Genomic DNA, 16998 nt, shown 5'->3' with positions numbered 1-16998 from the left:
TGTTTGAGGTGGGACCTCACTTTCTGTGTAAAAGCTCCTAAATGATGCTGCCAGTGGTAGTCTGTGGCCACGTTTTGAGTTGCAAGACACCAGACTGTGAGCTACACGAGGGCAAGGACCTCATATCTTTGGTTCATGACTCTATCCCCAGTACCCAACAAATGCTCTGCACATCCTCTAAGTGCAATAAATATTTTTTGAGATTCCTTGTATGGAACCTTATCCCCTCCTTACAGATAAAAGCCTTAAATGAAACCTGGTTCTTCCCCTGAGCCATTTCAAATGCCCTTTCTCCCATATCCCCAAATAATCACAAGGTATGGAGAAGAAAGGCAGAACTACTCTCCACTGCTATTTTCACATTATTACTCAAATATTCTCATATAAAAATGCCTCCTTTAAGATTCATGCCTTCCCTTTTCTCCTTCTTGGTGCCTTAATCAAAAGGCTTCCTTGGCAGTCCCCTGATTCACTGAAGGCTGTGGCATCTGACTTACAGCCTTCTTTTTAGCCTCATAGACATATTTTCCAGTTCTCCTTACCTCCAGTGACATACATCTTTACTCCAATTCAGCAGTTCACTACCATGTTCATAAATTAGGCTTTGTCATCTCCTGGAACTATTGTACCAGTGGAACTCTAAAATTTTACCTCCTATCCTATCTACTTTTTGACCTTAGCTGTTCCACATTCTCACAAGTCATGAGCTCCCTTCTGGCTTCACTCCTTTTATCTAGGGTCTAAACCTCAAGAGACCAGAACTTTGATCAAAGATTCACTGCTAGCCTCAATTTTCCTATCCATTGACCTTCTGTGATGCTTGACTCCTAAAATTTTAATCCTTGATCATTCCAGCCATTTTCAGTGCCATCCCAGCAATCCTTAGCACCAGAGATGGATCATTCAACAAATGTATTTATCTAACTAGGTTTGGTTCATCGGTACTTTTTCTACCTGCAAAAAAAAAGAGTTGGGTTTTCTACCTCATACTCTACACATAAATAATTTCCACATCAATAACAGGTTAAATAAAACAAGTGAAACGAAAGAAAGAAATGAAGTATTAAAATCACTAGAGAAAAAAATGGAGAAATTATTTTATAATTATCAAAATGAGAAGGTTTTTCACCTGGCCAACATAATACAAAACCCAGAAGCAATAAAAGAAAAGACTGATAAAATTAACTTCTTAAAACATTTCTTTATGGCAAAGAGGGAAAGAGAGAAATAGAGAGAGAGAGAGAGAATACCATTTGTGAAATAAGTGACAATGATTTCCTTTATATAAAAAACTCCTACAAACTGAGACCAACAATCCAATAAAAAAAAATAGACAAAGGATATGAACAGTTCATAGAAAAGGAAATGCAAATGCATCAAACATTTGAAAAGATAATCAGTAGCACTCATAATTAAAGAAATATATATTAATACTGTAACTAGGCATAACATTTCACCAGATTGGCAAAGATCAAAAAGCTTAATAACAAACTGTATTGACAAGAGTGGGGAAATAGGCACAGTTACACAGTAGTGATGGGAAAGTTGTTAAAACTTCTGTGGACAGCAATTTGGCCAAAACTATCAAAAATGTAGATAAGCACACCTTTTAACAGAGATTCCACTCCTACAAATTATCATAAAAATATATTTCCACCTGTATGAAGTTCTGTAGGTACAAAAACATTCACTATAGTAAAAGACTGGAAACAATCTTAATGTTAATCATTAAGTAACTCATTAAAAGAAAATAAATCATGCTATAAACATACACTGAAACACTACAGATGCATGTGTGAAAGAAACTTGCTGTGCTGATACAAAAAGATCTCCCAGATATATTACTAAGCAATAAAAACAAGGTGTATAGTATGCTGCCATGAGACATATGACAGAGGTGACATTACTCATCAGTGGGAAATAATGTACTATTTAATCATAAAGAAAAAATCGATTATCCATATGGAAAAAGTAAAGTAAAATTAGCGCCCTAGCTTATACCATTTACAAAAATCAATGGCAGAGAGATTAATGACCCAATTGAGGCTACATTAAAATGTTTATAAGAAATTCACAGGAGAGCATCTTTATGATCGTAGAGGAAAACTTTAGATAAAACATAAAAAGCACAAACCACTGCAGAAAACACTGATACACTTGACTACATTAAAATGCAAAACTTCTATATCATAAAAAGTTAAAAAAAAGATAACCCAAAATACTGCAAGAAAATGTCTGCAAGCAGAAAACTGAAACGGCTAAAACCATTCTGAATTTATAATTACCTCTTACACATCAAAAAGAAAAAGATAAACAACCCACAATGAAACTAAGAAACAAAAAAAATGAACGACCAATAATATACAAATATACAAAATATACAAATCACCTGGGATACAATTTCACACCCATCAGGTTAGCAAAACTTTAAAAGCATTACAATTCAAAGTGTTATCAATGATATATAGACAAACAGGAATTCTTTCCTCACTGGTAGGAGTAAATTAATACAATCACTTATTGCAAGTGATTTAAGGCATTCATGTCCTCCAACCCAGAATTTCTATTTCTAGTTATATAATCCAGAGAAACCCTTAATATTTCTTTTTGCCTTGCCAAAACGTACATGCTACACCTAACACCCTCCCTCCACACCCCAGGTAACAGAATGCTGAGTCAGGATGCATATTCTCTGTCCTCACTCCTGCTGTATCATAGAGGGAACATTTCTGGTCAGCCTTCTTAAGAAGCACACATGTAACTGTAACACTTTCCACCCATCCTACCCTCACTCCTCTTCTGCCCCAACTTCTGATCCAGAGTCTGCTGTAGTTTTGGAATAAATGATGAGGAAAGGAGGTACTGAAGTTTAGTAAATCCAAAATTTTAATTAATCCCCAATTTAATCTCTCGGTCCTATGGAAGGTTTCATACTTACGAGGTTTAGAAAATGGTTTGATTCTGTGCTCAGGCTCTTTCCTAATTATTTTGTGTTCCAGATGATAAAGATTACCATATGCCTGACCAATAGAACAACTGGCGTTATTACATTTTGGATACAGTTATTTATTCATCCATATCCCTCTAAGACTTCTATTTATTAACCAAGATGCTTTCCAGCTAAAGACTAATTTTTATAAATGATGGACAGAAATATATCACAATGACAAAGCCTTTTAAAAGTATGCTTAAAAGCCAAGGAAATTTTATAATTAGATGGAAAAAAAAAAAAACCTCATAAATAAGACTCTCAGCAGTCTCCTATATATTATGCTGAAATTGCTGGCTAAGGGAAAAAATGCACTTTCACATCACAAAGTCACTTGAACATCAATACAATTGGATAAGCAAGTAGTGACTATATAAAATTCTTTTGTCCTAGTTGTAGCCATATTTATTATATGAGAAATAAAGGCAGAAAATTAGTTTGAGAAATTTCATTATCATTTCTCAGAAATGTAAACTGTCATTTATTGCAGAAAATATATTTAATAGGGCAAAAGTAAAATAATTTTAGAAAAGGAAACTTTTAAAAACAGTTCTATAATATGTTATTCACAACATTAAGCACACTATTCTATAAAAAAGAATGGTTTTAGTGTATTACCTGCTCTACCCCCACAGAGTAAACCAGAATATCATAAAAGTAATGTGGGTAAAAGAGAGAAAAAATTAAAGTTTCCAAAATATGCCTTTAATTTAGCACTTAGCACCACTGTGGAAGGTTTATTTGTTGAGTTCCCAATAATTGTTATCATTTTCTAGATAAAATTTCAAAAAGATTGACCATTCATTTGTTTTCTTTTCTTTTTCTAAAAAGTATTTATTTTTCACTAGTGAAGATGGAACCAGGTAAAGAAGTTTACAGAAAAGATGTCCATATATAAAGAAAGAAATAGCAAAATATTTTTGGTCATAATTTAGAAACAAACTAATCTATAAAAAGGAAACAGTATTTCCCAATTCATCTCTTCCATAGAAGAGTATAAGCACAGGCTCTCAATTTCTTGATATCCTCAGCAGGCCACGGATACGTCTGACAAGGGCTTGTATAAAACTATAGCGGGATCGAATTTTTGAATATAATCCTTCAATGTCCAGAAGTTTCTTTTGCAGTGATTCTCCAAAAGCATTGACAGCATCAGCCTGAAGCTAAAATTAACAAAGATGACATTTTATTATTGAAACTGCAGTCTCAAATATGTCTTTTATCCTGTATTTTCCAATTTAAAATATTTTTGAATTTTTATAATGCAGTCCTTTCTCATGTACCAAACTAACTAAACATTCACATTTCTCACCCTAGAATTTTGGGGGATGATACTAATGTTTTCTCTCTTTCCATTTTTGTATAAAAGTGTAAATTTTTAAATCTGCTTTAAATAACAATTGTTGATACTGCTGCTATTTACTGACATATGCACAAAAACATTTCCTGGATGGAAGTTATTAAGAGTGGGTGCGTTGGGGCAAAGAAACAAAGGGTAGGTGGGAAAGGAGGCTTTATTTTGCAATTTTTAAAAACTATTTGCATGGTTTAAAATTCAAGAAATATGAATGGGGTGAGGGTAATCAAGTATATTCTCTAGAATTCATATGTATTTTAGTATTCATCTGTATTTTAGAATGCATATGCAATTTCGGATGTATCTTTTTTATTACACTGAAATGCTAAAATTAAATTCGAAATTAGATGAATCTACCTGCCTTCAATATTTACATTAAAAACTACAGCACACAAATATAAAAACATACAAAAATAAATAAAAGTAAAAAGAAAAAAACTCAAAAAACTAAACAAAAAATGAAAAAAAAATTTTAAATCACAACACAGAGAGGATTATTTTTCTACCTGCATTTTTTTCTAACTTTAGACCAGTCTAAATGAAACAATAACAATCATTAATTTGCTATATATTTATTAAACATCTTCAGGATGATCTATTCTTGGCTAATCCTGCACATGGTTTCATTTAACACTAGCTTCCCTAAACAAGCCTTGCAAAAAAAAAAAAAAAGAACTGTTTTTATGAAGTCAGTAAGGGGCAAAAGGAGTAAGGACTAGGATGAGGGCATGGTATCTATAGCATCTAAATGGGTGTGGTCTGGAGGTTGCTGTACCTGTACCTCTCTTTCCTGGATAAGACCCAACCTTCAGCTTTAAGAAAGACATGACAAAGAGATTAGGGAAGAAGAGAGGTTTTATCAAATCACTACTAAGGACATTCAGATGCCTAGTAGCAGATCTAGCTGTAAATTACCTTCTCTAATTACCAACACTGATACCTGCTTTGTTAAGAATAAGACTTTGGTATTAGTTTAACATGCAGTTTTCATTTTCATTGTTTTTGGAATGCTCTTCATTCATTTCTACAATATTGATCAAGAGTTTACTAACAGCACAATCCTGTATAATAATATAATATAGTCTAAGTCTAGTATAGTGGAATTTTAATGGTTGATCACATTTTTACCACTAGATTATTTCTTGAAAAATGAAATACTGAGTGAGACTTTGTGCCTAAAAGAAATCAAAAGAAACAGAATTCCTGTTCTCTACATCAGAACTGGAGTTTGCAGATAATAATGCCTATCAATTATTGAATACTTAATTCTGATATGACTCTTTGAGAATGTATTATCATTCCTATTTCTTAAAAGAGGAAATGAACACACAGAAGTTGTTCAAAGTCATATAACTGTTAAATCTTACTAATCCATCAGACTTTCTTTTTAACTTAAAAAAAAAAAAAGTATGAGAATAGGCCGTTACCTGGTCTATATCATGTTGGCTCACCATGTTCAGCCCACTCCTAAAATCCAGATTGGTTTCTGAGGCAAAGGAATCTATAGATAAAAGACACTGTCAAACCAGCTTTGCAAGTATATATATATATATATATATATATATATATATATATATATATTTTACAGTCTAAGAAAATGATGAAATGAACAAGAGTACCATGAAAAGATATAGTTCAAGATCAGGAACTCTATTTTCAACTTTCAGAAAATGGAGGCCCCTGGAAAAGCATTTCACTGGTTCTCAAGCTTTTCTTCTGTTTCTTCCTACCCAAGAATCCACCACATCCTCATCAGGAACAGAAATTCACTCCAGTAATAAGAATCATGGCCTACGCTGACCTACTTTCATGCTTCTGGACATTAATTTGTGACCAAGGGACTCTGGAACTGGATCAGCCTTAACTTAAAGAAGCTAATGAGCAACTGATGAACAGCCTTTAGAATACTCTTATACTCAGTTCGATTTCCCATAGACAGAGTTAAAACACAAAAAATGGTTATGACTAGTAACTAAGTAGCTCTGGATTACCCAATCTATTTTTAGTAATCTGGAAGCATTAAAAAAAAGAATTGTAACTACCCTTTCAAAGCACTAACACATATGGGCATATAGGCATTTGTTTCACTAATTTGCAGAATAAAGTTTACCTTGTAGTCTTCTACTTTTCAATACAGTCCTGGAGGTAAACAAAGAATCTTGAGAATCAGTGGGGGTGCAATGCAACAAGTAATATTCCAGATGACGCCAAAAAATATATAGGCAGGTCTCTATGATAACTATATGTAAGAACTCAGGTTAAAGAAAAACAATCTCATCATATATTTTTGGGAAAAAAAAATTTCTGAGGAGGAGGAGAAGAAGAAGAGACTGAACCCACTTAGTGATGTATTTAGCTACAACCTTCATCTAACAAACAGATGTAGGGTTCCAAGGAAGGTGCCTCCACAGAAATCAGCAAACTGAGGAGGAGGAGTTGTGGACTATGAGAAGACTTGTGACCAGTCTCTGGTGCCCTTATTGTCTACTTAGAGAGAGTATATAATATATTACTAGTATTACTAGCTACTCTAAAAGCTTTTCAGTTCATATATATAAGGCATTTACTGGGAGAAGAAAATAAGATTATTTGTATTATATTTTCAAATGGTTTTGCCCAAATATTGTGAGAATAAGTGAGCAAGTCCTACATTTGAAAATTTTCTTCAATATCACCATTCAAGTCTTACTATTGTTTCATTAAGGATACAAGAACAAAGGGAAAGCAATTTAGCTCGATTGTTGATCAACTTCACTAAACGCCGTCTTGCTAGAACATATTTCTGAGCAGTCGAGATTTTATCAACTCCAACAGGCATCACAGACTGACATAACTAAGACAAAAACAAATGCACCATTAAGACTGACATAAATTGTAACAAAAATTTAATGGAACTCTACAATAAGCAAGTTGCTATGATAAGCACTGTGAGAAACAATCAAATTTAAACATTTTTATAAACATCTTATTATCTAAAAAGATAGTAATTAAAGAAAATGAGAACCAAAGTAGTCGAATTCACAAATGAATGCTTTTAGAAAAAGTCATGTCCCTGAAATAGACATTTCCAATCTGCTGATGAGTCTTCCAACTCTGAATTTCATGTATGAGTAAAACAATATGAAACAAAACAAAATTACTTTCGAATAGCAAAAAACTCTGTAACAAAGCCATAAGGAATTTCTTTAATAGATTCAGGTATATGCTGAAGAAAATGTAAAGGAGAGTTTTAGAGCATAAGAAAAATAATCATCATCACCCAGAACAGTTCAATTTATCATTCAGAAACTGAGTTTCACGCACTGTTAAATTAAGTGATGTGGTGCTGGGGCAATGCCACATACTTTATTTTTAAATACTTTCAAACTTACAGGACAGTCACATAAATAATACAACCTCCATACAGGGAACTCCAACATACCCCTACCCCTCAGATACTCAGATCCACTAACTGTAACATTTTGCCACATTTACTATATCATTCTACCTCTCTATCCATCCTAAATCTGTAACAATATCATTTGCTTTGATACCAACTTACCTTCAAATAGTATAGACAAAAAATGTTCCTATACACACCATTGTCCCCCAAACTTTATAGTTCTTATCCCTAATTACATGATTATATAATTATGAGTCCAAACCATTGATTTCTCATTACATTTCATGCACTTCCTTTTATATCCTGTAGAAGGTAAAAAGTGGAGTTACAAACCAAAGAGTACAACAGCAATGGCAATTACATTTACCCTGGTTGTTACCCTAACCAGAGATCTTTAGTTCTTCATAAGGCTTCAATCTAGCATCTGTTATCCTTTTCTTTCAACCTGCAGAACTCTCTTTAACATTTCTTGTAGGGCTGGTCTAGTGATGACAAATTCCCTCAGCTTTTGTTTATCTGGGTATATTGTAATCTCACCCTCATTTTTCAAAGAGTTTTGCCACATATAGAATTAACGATTGGCAATTTTTTGCTTCCAGCACTTTAAATATGTCTTTTCACTGCCTTGTTGTCTCCATGGTTTCTCATATATGGTTTTATAATTATTTGTTAAACCTGGACATTATTTTAGTCCAATAAATTTAGACTCTGAGGTATCTGTTCCTTGTATTCAGCTAGTGCTATGACACTGCTTTCCATGAATGCCAGGAGCTAACAAAACAAAAAGAAGGAAAGATAAAAAAAACTTTCCTAGTCTTTCAAGATTGATCTGTGTGAGTGCCTGCCTTCAGGCTCAAAGAATAGCTCCCAGCCAAAGTCTAGGGGCCTTGCTGATCATTCCTGCACATGTGTCTTGTCTTGGGTATACACCTGCAGCCCTAGGAACTCCTTTTACACAGAAACAAATGCCCCCTTTTTTTCCTAAGAAACAGGTTTCCTCATGGTCCCAAGCACTGCACTCAGTGTCCTCCAGCCAGTAATTCCTTGTCCCAGGCAATACGACTTGACTGCTCTTCCACAGTATTCCATAGGACAGTTCTGTGAACTGCCTTCTACATTCAGGGCAGGTTCTGGGGAGGCAAGTCCCTCCAGCTACCACCAGCCAGACTGGACCAGACATACATGTACCCAGCAAGTGCACAAGGGTTACTCTGCTCCCTCTGGAAGCAGGAACAGATATCTGCATTGGGAGCAGGGGCTTGCTCTGTGCTTAGCCAGGGAGGAGTAGGGGAGAGCAAGGTGTCACAAGATCCTACTGCTTTTAGTAGCTTTTTTGATCCTGTGCTCACCCTGTTCCTACAATCCTGACTTTTTTCTAGAGGTTTTAGAAAGAAGTTTCTGCCAGTTCTTGATGGTTGTTCAAAGGGAGAACAGAACCCTGAAATGTCTCACTCTACCATCTGTATCAGGGTGGGGCCATATACTTTATAATAATGATGTAGTTCCTTTTGTGAGACTACATCTTCTGACAAATGGCCAACAAATTTCAAATTACGGATACACAATTTCCGGGAGTTACATGAACCCAGTCAGTAACTCTCACCCCACTCTATACTTGCTAGCTACGTGGTTTTAGTTAAGTGATTCAAAATCTTCTGTGTCTCAGTAACCTCATATAATAAATGGGAGTTAACAAGATCTGCCTCATGTAAATCAGGTAGGGCATATAGTTCAGGGTCTGGCATATTTTAAGCACTCATTAATATTCCTTATGATTATCAAAAGAGGGAGTAAGCTCTGACTACTCTTAAGTATTACATGGACTTATTTAGGAAACCTTGAATGAACCAGGATTGGCAAAATGGCTCAATATCTAGGCTGCCACAGAACACTAAGAAGTTACAGCACTGCCTTAGCAATTGGTCAAAAGATGCCTTATAGTTCAACAGTACCAAATATAAAAGAAGGCAGACTATTTAGGGAATAAGTCTAATAATTTGGCATCTTTATAGCTATAGTAAATTAAAGGGAATGATTCTTGGTTATTGAGAGAAACTAGTCAAGTTTGATGTACCATTCCACTTGTTTGAAAAATTCACTAAAAATATATTAAAGATGTTTAAGGCACAAAGAAATCTCACCTAAGAAATTACATTTATGAAAAAAGTATCTACCACAGAAACCTAAGTTTCTCAGCAAGGATTTTAGAGAATAAAATGCCCAAACTCTTTACTCAAAGGCCAGCTGCCTTTCTGCTGAATGGTAGGTTTTCTTGAACATGTACCACTGCACTATTTTTCAGGGAAGAATTTCTATGCTCATGAGGTATGGTGCTGAAATGAGAGACTCTACTTCAATTCACACAGAAGAAAAATTCTAATTCCTTCCGTCACACTGCATAAAACATCTTTACTCACAAGTTTGAGAACAGTATCCTGGGCTTTATTTGTAAAAGCAATAATTTCTCAAAAGCTTCCACAGCTCATATAAGATTCATACCTCTTTTATCTCATCTGGGGGGAGTTGCTCTACATTCTGGAGCTTGTTGACACTCCGCCGATGACTGTCATAATAGCTGAAGAAATCATTAGCACTCTGTTTCAGCAGGTAGACAATAATGCCCAAACCAGGTAGACGCCAATATGGAACCACTGGAACCTGGGTTTCTAATGAGTTGATGACATGAAACAATGCTCCCACTTAAAATCATTTATACAAATTTCAGATGATCTGTTTTAAAACATGGGATGTCCAGAAATTTAAGAGCATATAAACTGTCATTAAAACCAACCCAAGACTACTTTTAAATGCTACTGACAGTTCAAAGTACTTAGGAGTTACTATAATCAGATACATACAAAAGACTGGAGACCTTGAGAGAAAGGAAATTTGGCTGACAGGCACTGACAGAGGTTATACTTTATTGAGTGAAGACCTCTCTCAGAACTCTAGAAAGTTATAAACCCATATACCACCACCACCAATACCACCATCTCCTCCCCCCCAGCCACCTACACACACACACACATACACACAGAGACAAATTTCGGGGGGTTTCCTGACCCTGGATGCAAAACTCCTGACTGGAACTCATTTCCAGTCTGTATCTTTCTCTCTGGTTACTGAATGGGGAGCTCAAAATCATGCTTGCAAAGAGAAAAGGAGAATTCTAACAGAAATATTAAAAAATACACTGGATTTAACCTTACCACAACAACTTGAGTTGGGTAGTAAAACAAAATGATTTGCCTCTCACCTGACTGCCTTCTGATGGAGGTACAAATAACAGTAGAATATCATAAAAGTTGTTTGCAGAGGAAAAAAGAACTAGAGAGCAAAAACAATACCATTCTAGAGATAGTTAGTGTAGTTCAATAATTAAATTATAACTATTATAACTTAATATTATAACATGTTGGCCATTTGCCAGCTATAATAACTATCCTAATTGAAGGAAAATAAAATATATTCCCCATCAATGAAAAGACAGGAAATCTCAAAAGTGAAAACAAAAGTGATGAAAAACAAAAATGGAAATTCCAGAAATGAAGAGTATAATTTATAACATAAAAAATTCCTAACAGTCAAATGGAGCTATCAGAGAAAGAGTAAGTAAATTTGAAGGATGAAGCAAGTAAAAATATCCAAGGTAAATAACAGAGAGACAAAAGATGGGGGGAAAATTATAGACTTTCAGGGACCTATTACACAGTGTCAAACAATCTAATATATGTTTGGAGAGAATTAGAAAAAAAAGCCAATAAAGAATGGCTGAAATTTTCCCAAAATTGCTGAAAGAATACAGATAGAAGATGTTTAACAAGCATTAAACAGAATGAAAACAAAGAAGCCCACACCAAGGCACATAATAATCAAACTATTTGTACCTTAAGAGCAGCAAGAGAAAAACAACACTTACATATAGAAGTGTTCCAATCCACAAGTGACCTCTAATTATCCCACAAGAATGAAAGTAAAATCAAGACATTTTCAAATAAAAAGACAGCTAAGAGAATTCAGCACCAGCACATCTGTACTAAAAGAAATTCTTCAGAATGAAAGGAAATGATGCCAGATAGAAATTCATATCATCAGTGAAAAATGAAGAGCATCAGAAGAAGTTCAAATCTGCATAAAGGCAAAAGATTATTTTTTCTTTTTATCTTTTGGTCTTAATTTTTAAGTATAAAACTGGTGGAAGCAAAAAGTAAAACTGTCTAATGGTATCCAGATGTAATACCTGTAACATTTATAACCTAAAGGAAAGAGGAAAGAATGGTGTACCTAAACAGTTACAAGAGTTCTAAATTTTTCATGCACAATATTAACAAGTGAGTTGTGAAAAATTATGGTAACTACTGAAAAAAGGATAGCCAAAAAAAGTGAATAGGGGACATGGATGTGGCTCAAGCAAATGAGCTCCCACCTAATACACAGGAGATCCCAGGTTCAGTTTCCAGTGACTCCTGGAGAAGACAAGCAAGACAGAGCTGGCACAACAGGCTGGAGTGACAAGCTGACACAACAAGATGACACAACAAGGAGACACTAAGAGGAAACACAATGAGAAACACAATAAAGCAGGGAGCAGAGATGGCTCAAGCGATTGAGCACCACTCTCCCATATGAGAGGTCCCAGGTTTGGTTCCCTGTGCCTCCTAGAGAAGATGAGCAGACATAGAGAGCACATAGAGAGCAGACAGCAAGCACAAACAACAGGAGGGACAAGGGGAGATAAATGAATAAAATAAATCTTAAAAAAAAAAACTCAACTCTAAACTGTGTACAAGAGACACAGTTCATAAAGACTCTGGTAGGTTGAAAGTAAATGGATAGAAAAATATAAACCATGGAAACTGTAACCATCAGAAATTTTGGAAAGAACAGAGTTGAGAGAAGTTACATACTATCTGATTTCAAAACTTACTAGAAAACTTACTATAAAGCTACTAAAATGCAGTAAGAGCAGATCAATGGAACAGAATGAAGGGTCTGAAGACAGACCCAAACTTATGTAGTCAATTGAATTTTGACATAAGGTACCAAGGTAATTCAAATGAGAAAGAGTAGTCTTTTCAATAAACGGTGCTGGCACAAGTGGATATCTAAATAGGGAAAAATGAACTTCAACCCTTACCTCACACATACATTAATTCAAAACGGTCACAGATATAGTAAACATAAGAACTAAAGCTATTAAATTTCTAGAGGAAAATATGGGTGAAAATCTTTGTGACATGGGGTTTAGCAAAGATTTCTTAAATAGGACACAAAAATTATGAATTATAAAAGGAAAACTTGCAAAAATGGGCTCACAATGAAAAAACTTCTGTTCTTTGAAAGTCAGTGAAGAAAATGAAAAGTCAAGACTGGGTGAAAATATTTACAAAGCATATATCTGACAAAAAGCTTATAGTCAGAATACATAAAGAATTTTACAACTCAATAATAAGTAGGCAAACAATCCCATAAAAAGATAGGTAAAAGATTTTAACAGACATATCACAAAAGAAGATCTATAAATGGCTAATAAGTACATGAAACAAGTTAAACACCACTAGTCATCTGAGAAATGCAAATTAGAACCACAATTAGATACCACAACACACTCACTAGAACGTCTAAAGTTTACACAAAAAACCTGATATAACAAATACTGACAAGAATGGGGACCAATTTGGAACAACTATTAAGTGAAGGAAGGCAAATACAAAGACTACATATTAGATGATTCAATTTATATAAAATTCTGGAAAAGGCAAAACTATTGTGACAGAAAGCAGAATAGTATTTGTTTGGGTCAGGGACCAAAGGAAGCAATCAAATGCAAAGGTGGAAAAAACTTAAGGAAGAGGAAATTATTCTATAGTTTGATTGTGATAGTGGTTATACAACTGTGTATAATTACCAAATTATTCAAATTGTACACCTACAATGGGTGAATTTTATTGTATATAAATAATACCACAATTTTTAAAATTTTTTTACTCCTACTAGCTAGGACATTTTGATATAGTTAAACACACGTAACATAGCATTCTCAACATTAATCCATAGAAGATGAGGCTGTGGTTAAATTAGTATAGTTGTCAATACATATTTTGTTATTAAGCAATTTCCAAGGAAAATAAGATCTTGCAGATGAAAATGTGACAAAATTATTCTCAGAAATCTCAAACAAAAGACTACCTGAAATCACCACACTATTATTACCACCACACCAAGATATTAATGTGCTTTGTCTTTTGAGACTGACCCAAGGGAGAAGAGATTTAATCAAAGCATAATCCTGCCCCCAAATTCTAATTCTTCCCTCCTGGGTCACTGGGAAATCAAAGACCAAGTCAGACTAGAATAAATTTTACCGATCTGTTACAGAAATTTGGAACCAAAATATTTTTAAAACCAATGAAGACACTATATTCAGCTTAACATAATTTAACATATAAATCAAATGTATTTTCACATTTTTTCACCCAGTTAGCTTCCTCTCCAATCTTGATCTTTTCTTTGAGAGTCTTAAGTACTCAAAATTATACTCCCCCATCTTCTAGATTTATCCTCAGAAAAATCAAATTTCCCTATTCTCTCAAGCTCTCCAGCCTTAAACACAATTCTGACAATAGTGCCCCATCATCATTACTTCTTTAAAGCCTTTTAAATGTTCCCTCCATTAATAATTTTTTTGCAGAAAAAAACTGTATCTTATCAAAGCCAACTAGAGTCCTGTTTAAGCATACAAATAAAGTTCCTCAATAAAGAAAGAAATACAGGCTCACCTTGCCTTGGTCCATCCCTATTCATGGTTTCTGAAAGGCTAGATGTAAAGAGACACACAGCTTGCTGAAAAGTAGAACTCTGTAACATGAGTAATTGGCAATATTCCATTACATTGGCACAAATCTACAATGGAAAAACAGCAGTAACAAAAATATTAGGCCCCAAAATGCACTACGTTGTGGAAATACAGATTTAAAGAACAAAGATATAGCTCAATTTCTAAAATTACTCACATCTAAAGTTATTTTTATCAAATATTTCCAAAAAATATAAAAATAATAGTCAAAGAAGCTACATAATTGTCATCCCTCTTACCTGCTGCATAGCCAGTTCAATCTCATCTTTCTTGCTCACTCTATCTCCTTCCACATTATCATCTTGAAATTTAAACTGACGCAGTCTGTCTGAACCACCAAACCGACTTAGCAGCCCTAAGCATTGGCGCTAAGAAAGAAAAAGATATTTGGTGATATCTAGCTGAATTTGTTTTAAATTAGTGACCTTTATTTCTTGGGGATCTAAAAAGAAAACTCCACTAGGGAGTGAAATCTTTTAAAAAGTGTCCAATTTCTTGCTCCCAAACATGTCAAGTAAAGTTAGCACTATTAAAATTTACCGTTTTTGTAAATGTATCTGATTGGTAGCCAACTCACTAAAAGAATACCAATGTTTTGGCAATTAACCCCTAATAAAATTTTATGTTTTCAAAAGAATATTCTGCATCACAACCGAAAATGTGTTTAATTCCTTGGCAAATATTCATTAAACAAAACACAAGCTGATAAACAATAAAAAGCAAAATGAGGGGGCAAACAGAATGTGGTTTAGAACAAGAATGCCCATGATAATTTTGTCTACTGAAGCACAAAATTTTAAAAGCTGTTATTGTTGTGGTTGCTTCTGGAGACGTCATAAAGGGCTGGGAATACACAAGCAGCTTTGGCAGATAAAATGCAAATGTTAGCTTGAAATGTTGGTGTTTTTTATACAATTATTGTATCAAAAACAAATGAATATAAATTCTAGCATATAAGTAAAATTAATCAGCATCAATAAAAAGTGAAAATGTTCAGTGAATTAAGTGAAGGTGCTTTGACAGGAGGCCAGAGGCAACCAAAAAGATTAACGGACTACTTAACTGATACACTATTTAGTGTATTTGGATATATTGAAAGGAGATAAAACTGGAGGAGAGTATGTGAATAAACTGGTAATAAGTACATAAAAGCCAAGAAAATAAAAAAGGAAAACAATCATGAAAATAAAAAAGGAAAACAAAATAATGATAATTTGAACCTCTATTAAGTACAAGATGCTCAGAACATGTTGAGTCAAAATATAGATTACAAAATAGACATATATCTGATATCCATATTTCTACATATAGTTACTATAATCTCATTATTTTAAATTTTATGCATATAGCTCTATTATATAACCACTAAAGGACAATTCCAAAGAGATGAAAAGTCAGTTCAAAACTATTATTTAAGGGAATGAAAATCAGTTACCTGGAATCTTCCAATATGTCCCTGTAGCTCCATTAGAGATCCTTCACTTACATCAAGTTCACTTAATAGACCTATAAAATTTGGAATGTTTTAAAATATAATTTTATAATAAAAATAAAAAGCATTAAAAACTAGGAAAAGCAGTTCTAATGTTTTATGTTTCACTATTTACACACACACACCCACACATATATTTTTTTGAGGTACCGAGGGCCAGGGATTGAACCCAGGACCTCATATGTGGGAAGCTGGCACTCAACCACTAAGCGACATCAGCTCCCCTGAGCCAGTTGCCTCATCTGTTTTGCTTGTTGCTTGTTTTTTTTTTCAGGAGGCACTGGAAACCAAACCCGGGACCTCCCATGTAAGAAACAGGAGATCAACTGCTTGAGCCACATCTACTCCCCTTTTATAATCTTTACATTTGTGATAGACCCTTACCATGGAGGGGTTCTGAGAAATATGTTCCAAAGACTTAAATGCCTTTATATATTAATCAATGAATTAGTAATTCATTCATATGCAATCTAAAATTAAGATTGAATTCATGATTTTAGAAGGCATTTTTTTAAGTTTTCAAGAAAAATCTAATTTTTATTTAAAACCATAAAAGCTAAAATTTCAAAACACAGCAACAAATTACTTTCTCATGGGCGAGGTCAGAATATAAAACACTAAGTGTATTTCTTTTAACCATAGCTTAACTGTATCTTTACTGTATTTTAATTGTGTTATTTAATTTTTCTTTTCCCTTGGGCAAACTACAATTTGGGGGGGGGGGATGGGCAAAAAAGTTCATATTCAACTTCTCAGTATGGATCTATCACTAAATTTCTAAGCCAAACTGATCAAACTCTGTAGTACCATGGACTCCCTTATTCTCCTGAGTCTTCCAAGCAAACCCTAGGACAGAATCATTGATTTGTCTCATGTCTCATGACTGTAGTCATATTGAGCAGAACCCATTTCAAGTGGATTC

The 16998-nt window shown here is 34.2% G+C and overlaps 1 protein-coding gene across 3 annotated transcripts in view; it reads right to left on the bottom strand.

Moving 5' to 3' along the window:
• Positions 1–1181: 1181 nt before the first annotated feature.
• The window catches only part of NUP205 (nucleoporin 205), a 94623-nt gene continuing 78806 nt past the window's right edge, over positions 1182–16998 (bottom strand). The window contains exons 36-43 of one of the 3 annotated variants that reach the window (XR_011648865.1): positions 16020–16090; positions 14824–14952; positions 14508–14631; positions 10228–10458; positions 7056–7179; positions 6457–6585; positions 5774–5847; positions 1182–4152 (exon numbers count right to left, since the gene is read on the bottom strand). Coding sequence is in view for 1 of the 3 variants with exons in the window: in XM_004470452.4 (XP_004470509.1) it covers positions 4000–4152; positions 5774–5847; positions 6457–6585; positions 7056–7179; positions 10228–10394; positions 14508–14631; positions 14824–14952; positions 16020–16090 (971 nt within the window). In the remaining 2 variants the exon portion in view is untranslated. The remainder of the gene's footprint in view (positions 4153–5773; positions 5848–6456; positions 6586–7055; positions 7180–10227; positions 10459–14507; positions 14632–14823; positions 14953–16019; positions 16091–16998) is intronic. The other 2 variants (XM_004470452.4, XR_011648866.1) reach the window with 2 other exon arrangements.

This window comes from Dasypus novemcinctus, chromosome 5 (assembly GCF_030445035.2).
Source record: "Dasypus novemcinctus isolate mDasNov1 chromosome 5, mDasNov1.1.hap2, whole genome shotgun sequence".
NCBI lineage: Eukaryota > Metazoa > Chordata > Mammalia > Cingulata > Dasypodidae > Dasypus > Dasypus novemcinctus.
This window is presented reverse-complemented; position numbering and strand designations above follow the sequence as displayed.